The following is a 6,000-nucleotide window of genomic DNA, read 5'->3' on the forward strand; positions in this document are numbered from 1 at the left end:
CTGTGTCCTCTTTGGACAGGGGAGGGGAGAAGTGGAAGGGGGAACAGACGATGGCCCTTGGGGGCCAAGTTGGGGCTGCGGACCCCAAGGGGATCCCAAGATGAAGGGGACCCCATCCCTGTTTCCATCAGGTCTGGTGAAGGACGCAGAGAAATCAGTCAGTACAGCCCCACGATGACCTAACTGCCTCCCTCCCCTGCTCCGACTGCCCTGGCCCAGAGCCAGAGATCCCCCACCCTTTCCTGGAGGCCCCAGGTAAGATTTCAGAGAGGCATGCCTGAGACTCTAGCCTCAGGGGAGCAAAGTACACCTCTGGGTACTGCTCTAATCCTTCCTGCTGCCTGCAGGAAGTGTACTGTTTCCCTTGTCACAAAAACCAGAGCTGGGGGGGGCCAGTTAGAAGCCTCTCACCCCCTCTCCAGGCTCCGGAGGTGCCCACGACGCTCCTCCACCTGCACCTCCAAAGCTGCCATCCGTTCCACTGCAGACCCATTCCACAGGAAGGCAAATGGAGGCTGATGCGGGCAGAAGCCAAATCTCCCACACTGGTGGAGGCTTGGGCCAGCCTCTCTCTCTGGAAGCACCATGCAGGGGCGGAAGGGTTTCTCACAGCTCTGGGGGAGCGGGACGTGGCGAACCTCAGATCACTGTGCCTGCAGCCTGGCACCTTGCCCTCTGCGCCCAGCCCAGGCTACCCGGGGTGGCCATGAGTCAGGGTTAGAGGGTGAAGCCGTCCCCTCCCTTCCTGTTGCCAAGGGTTACAGAGCCTCCCTCCTCTGGGAGCAACACCAGCTATACCCTGGCCAGGCTGGGGTCACCACCCTAGCTCTGCTGGCCACCTGGGCTACTGGCTTAAAGGCACAGACCCTCGCTGTACCTCCCCAATTCTTGAGGGGGAGATTACCATTCCCAGTGCTCCAGCTCCACACAGGAGCCCAGGCCCAGAACATTCCTCAGGCCGGGGTCAGGAAGTGGACCACTAAGGACATTAGGAGACGGTGTAAATCAAAGTACCTTTTGCGAACACAGAACAGACAGAAAAGCTGAGCACAAAGAACTTTAGATTTGAATTCCAGCTCTGGCTGAGGGGGAACAGCCACATGATGTCGGAGCCTCCATGGACAGGGTTCATAATTTATAGGAGCAATCACATCTGTTTTGTGAAGACGGAACCTGGCACGTCAGTCAGTAGTAGCTACTATGAACGGATGGTCACGAAGATCGTGGGGTGCGCTGAGCTAGGAAAGTGGGGCACCACGGCTATTTGACTTGTCCTCTCTCACATCTAGCCCAGCCACCTTCTACCTTGCTGCCCCCTGTGGTGGGGTGGCTCAGACCACCAGAGCAGAGCTCCCTCTGGCCAAGGTATTCCAAGTGGACCCAACAGTCCACCAATCCTCTACCCCTCCTGAATGTCTCCACCAGTTTTCAGGGTCCTGGCAAAGTAAGCCAGGGGACAGCATCCTCCACAGTACAGATCCCTAGATATAAATGCTTCCCCAGCAGGGTCCAGGACAAAACTCCAACCTTCTCCAAACGTCGAGGACGTTCTGAGTCACAGACTCCTCTCCTCCCCAAAGGCCCCACAGCAACCATTCAGAGAGCCCGGCACAAAGCAGGTGCTCAATAAATATTTGCTGAATGAATGAGTGAATGAGGTCACCCCATTTCTCCCCCAACCCTAAGCCTAGAAGTCCTCTGGGAAAGCACATTCTGACCTCCCTCCTCAAATGCCATCATCAGCAATGCATATTTATTCAGCATGCAAAGCATGCTGGAAGCTGCAGGTTGGGGACAGGTTGGGGGCAGGGTGGCCATTAGAGGTGACACAGCCTTTACCCACCTAAGCCTTTGAGAGATAAAGCTCAGGGAGAAGAAAAAGATAACAGCAAGGACGTCGCTTGTGCTCTGGGTCACAAGGTGAGCTATGTACCATAGGGAAATCATAGTGAAATGCGTCTAATTTGACTCTCTCCTATAGTAAATGGGAGGCCTTGGGAAATTGGTTAGCAACCACACCTATGAGACGGAATGCTTCCCCCTGCCAAGTCTGTCATCTGGGCACCAGGTCCCTAGTCCAAGCTCCTGTCCTTACTGCATAGAGAGAGTTGGGAGGATTAAGTCTTAAACCTGAATATTCTAGGCCTGCTGCTCAGTGGAGGTGGGGGCCTTGGTCTCCCCAAGGCCATCACCTGTAAGGAGGGCTCTAAAAAGGAGGAAGAACCAAATTCCACTTCCCAGGGCAACCCAACCTGAAAGTCTTCTTCTAGGTAGGGCAAGAGAACCCCTGGAGAAGCACCTTATAGAATCCCTACCCCCTCACCTCTGGCACCCAGCACCAAAAGACTTTATAAGGGAGATGGATGTCGGGCTGGACCGAGTATCCCAGAAAGACAGGCAGGACACAGAGTGCATGCACCACATCCCCTGCAGGCACTTTAGTACACTGCTCCACCTCCAACGAAATGACATCATTCATACCCGTAAGACAGATGGTGAATACTGAGGCCTAAAGCCATTCATAAAGCTGGTGGGAGCAGACCCAGAACTAAGACCAAGTTTCCCAACTTCCGGCCTAGCAATCCCTCCACTATATATAGCTTCTGCCTTATAAAGGTGAAAGAGCCTACAGCCTCTTCCCAGTTCATGACTATGGAGAGAATAGGGGGGAAGGGGGATTTGCGGCACATGGAATGCAGAGGCCAAAATGCAAGATGCAGAGGCCAAAGTAGGCGAAACCCCAGTGTGCAAGGACAGTTAGCTCTTCAGCCTGTGCCTCCAAGCTTAAGTCCTGCCCCCCAGAAGCTGGCAGGGTCTTTGGGAAGCTCAACACCCCCACTGTTTATGCCCACAATATGGCCCTCCTCTTCTGCCCAGCCAAATCCAGGAAAGACAATGAAACAGCAGAAACACATACATATGCCCATGTATCTCCTTCCTCCAAGAGCAAGTTCAAAATTATTTCAGGCCTACTCCCACTGCCCTGACTCAGAGGCTAAAGATCATGGGGGAAGCTCCAATCCCAAGGGGGAGAGAAGAGACAGAAAGAAGCCAATGAACTATCCTTTCCCAAACAAAACCTTGGCTCCAGGTGCTCAATGAAGTTGGCCCCAGGGTTCTGCACCCCTCTTCCATCCCATGCCCCTCAACCCCTACCAGTTCAGACAAATCAGAGGGGTATCTGGATCTGGGGTCAGCTTTGGGAGGTGAGTGAAAGGCCTGCCAAGGAAGGAGACAAAATCAGAGAGACTTCTCCTGCAGAGTGGAAAGAATATGCAAAGGGGAGGCATCGCCTTAGGATCTTAGGGAGCTCACAAGACCAGATCCTACCCCAAACTGCTGGAAACACCCAGTTCTACTCTTCACCCCCCTCCAGAAGTATAATAGCAACCAGATGAACAAGTCCAACATGGATGAGGGGGGCAACGCGTAAGAGCCCCTAGGGGACTGTGAATTTCTAGAAGGCCACCTTTCCCTCTCCCTAACACCTCCCCCTTTTCTTGGCTTCCCCTGAACTCAGCCAACCCCACCCTCCATTGGGGAAACCTGCTTTGAAAAGTTAGCTCTTTGTTCTACACGCCGGTCTCAGGCTCTGAGCACAATTTCAGGAGATCTCTGCAAAGCACCCTCCACCCACCCTACTCCAGCACCCGACCCCGCCCCGCTCTGGCTGGGTGGCCCAACCCCGGGAGTTGGCTTCTAATTTGAGGTGGGGGCTGGGAAGCTATGGAGGAGGTCCGCTAATCCATTAAGCGCGGAACCACCGAGGGGGGTGCAAGTCGTCCAAAAAAGAGGGGTCTCGCAGTGGGGCTTGGGTCCTTATTCAAAGCCCAGTTCACCAGATGCAACACTCGCCGCGGATAGCCCCCGCCCCCGGTCTCCAGGCCCTGAAGTCCGGCCATTTGCGGCCAGAGCTGACGGTTTCGCTGAGCCCCCCAGCCTCTGCCCCGCCCCCCCGTCGCCCCCTCCCCCAGCGCCCCGCGCTTCCGCCTACTTGGCGCTCAGCGCGGCGGGGAGAGGGAGCGGCCGTCTCCTCTCACTCTCCCGGCCTGGGGGCGGGACTGCACCCCTAACCTTCCCCCACCCCCCAGCCTCCTCCCCGGGGCCTGGCCACCCTACTCCTCTTCCGTCCTCCCAGCTTCAGGGCACAGAGCTCTACTATTCGCCACTAGTGGCTGCCGCCACGCGTGGACTCCTTGCCGCGCCGCAGATCTCCCGGTTTCCAGGCTGGGGTCTGTCCCCACACCCCATGACACCGCCCTCCGTCCCTCCTCCCGGGATCGTGGGGATGAGGCGGCACAGACCCGGCCCTTCTCTCCTCCCCTAATCCGAAGCAGTGCTCGGGACTGCAACGACGTGCCTCCCGATCCCGGGGCTCACCTTATCCAGACAGTTCACCTTCTCCGTGGGGTACACGATCTTGCCGCACCGGGCGCAGTTGGGATTCATGGCTCCGGGAAGGGTTGGGGCGGGGACGCCCGAGCTCGCGCGCGTTCTCTTTCCCCGGAGCGAGCTGGCGGGAGGCGGCCGCGGGTGCAACTACTCAGTGAGCGGCGACGGCGGCTGGAGCTAGGAACTGGCCTCCGCCTCCGCCCTCCTTCCCCTAATAAACACAGCGGGGAGGAGGGGCTGCACCGGGGCGGGGACGCGCCGCGGCCGCGGGCAGGGGCGCGCACGGGCAGCGCGCTTCCCGGGCGACGTGGGGCTGCGCGGGGGCGGATTCCGGGGAGGGCGGCGGGGCCCGGGGCGCGCGCCTAGGTGCGTCTTGAGGGTCCCCAGTCCGCGGGCGCTCTCTAGCAGAAGATGCCCGCGAGAAGCGCGCCCGGAGGCCAGGGACCCGTTGGCGCTGGAGGCGGCGCGCAGCCGGTGTGGCTGCACATCTGGGGCGCCCGGGCTGCGAGAGGCGGGCCAATTCCTCGCACCCGTCGAGGGTGGGGGCTGGAACCCTTCCGAACGCGGGATTGGATTCACCAGATTCGGGGACTTTCCTTTGTGCTGGTCGATACCTGGCGTGAACCTGCGGACGGAACGGGAAGCCCCTACCCCGCCCCTCCTTTAGCCTCCCTTCCCCCACATCCTTTCTCACATTTGTAGGGCGGAACCCGTCCCTACAGCCCGGACGCGGCGCGGGGCAGCCCTGGCCGGTTCTTCCTTCCCTGCGCTCTGCCTTGCGCTCTCCTGGGGTTCTCCGAGTCCCGATACCTTCTGTTTTCCGCCTGGCCCTCCTTCTTCCTTCATTCCTTTCTCCTTGGTCTTACTCCCTACTCTCTCCCGTGTAGCAGTGTTTTAGTACCCAAAAGAGCCGTGTCCGGGCGCAGCATCGGCGTGGGGGTATAGCTCAGTGGTAGAGCATTTGACTGCAGATCAAGAGGTCCCTGGTTCAAATCCGGGTGCCCCCTTCCTGGCTTTTCCTTCACCTTGAGATGAACATTTCGCGAATTGGATTTACTGTTGAATTAGATCCTAGGTTGAAAAAAAAAACCCAAAGTTGACTTAATTTACAAATGCCTTCCTCATTTTCCTAACCTTAGCAGAAAGCTTTCGATTTTGCTTTGTATCCAGCTGAAGGAGTGCGTGCGCGCACAAATCATGTTCAAAACCTGCAGCTCCCTATTATCCGCGCCGGACTTGTCACGATCTCTGCGGCAGCCGCCAGCAGCCTCAAGTGTGTCAGGCAGTTCGAGGCACCCGGGTCGGAGGACAGGATTACTCCCCCAACTTGGCTTTCCGTTTCCGATGGGGGAGGTGGATGGTCAAAAGAGGGAAACCCGCAAACACAACCTTTCCCCAACTTCAAGTTTCTTTCTTAAAGTCTGGTGTCATGGACCTGCTGTATTCACCCCTCCCTATTGTTCTTGACACAGGCAGAGGGAACGCGCTTCAAGAATGTTAAAACGGCGAATGCACACCCACCGGCTCATTTTAATTTACAAAAATAGTTACGTCCGGATGCAAACGGATATATACGGATGCGGTGACTCTCAAACTCCAGCGTGAGCC

The 6,000-nt window shown here is 57.4% G+C and overlaps 1 protein-coding gene and 1 non-coding gene across 2 annotated transcripts in view; one reads left to right on the top strand and one right to left on the bottom strand.

Annotated features, from left to right (window-relative positions):
- Positions 1 to 4,663, bottom strand: part of LASP1 (LIM and SH3 protein 1) — a 35,320-nt gene extending 30,657 nt beyond the window's left edge. The window contains exon 1 of the mRNA XM_059379622.1: positions 4,381 to 4,663. Coding sequence (XP_059235605.1) covers positions 4,381 to 4,449 — 69 coding nt within the window. The 5' untranslated portion in view covers positions 4,450 to 4,663. The remainder of the gene's footprint in view (positions 1 to 4,380) is intronic.
- Positions 4,664 to 5,327: 664 nt separating this feature from the next.
- TRNAC-GCA (transfer RNA cysteine (anticodon GCA)) lies at positions 5,328 to 5,399 on the top strand. Its single transcript has one exon. It is a non-coding gene; the product is annotated as a tRNA-Cys (tRNA).
- The last annotated feature ends 601 nt before the right edge of the window (positions 5,400 to 6,000 follow it).

This window comes from Mustela nigripes, chromosome 16, assembly GCF_022355385.1.
Source record: "Mustela nigripes isolate SB6536 chromosome 16, MUSNIG.SB6536, whole genome shotgun sequence".
In the NCBI taxonomy this organism is placed as follows: Eukaryota; Metazoa; Chordata; class Mammalia; order Carnivora; family Mustelidae; genus Mustela; species Mustela nigripes.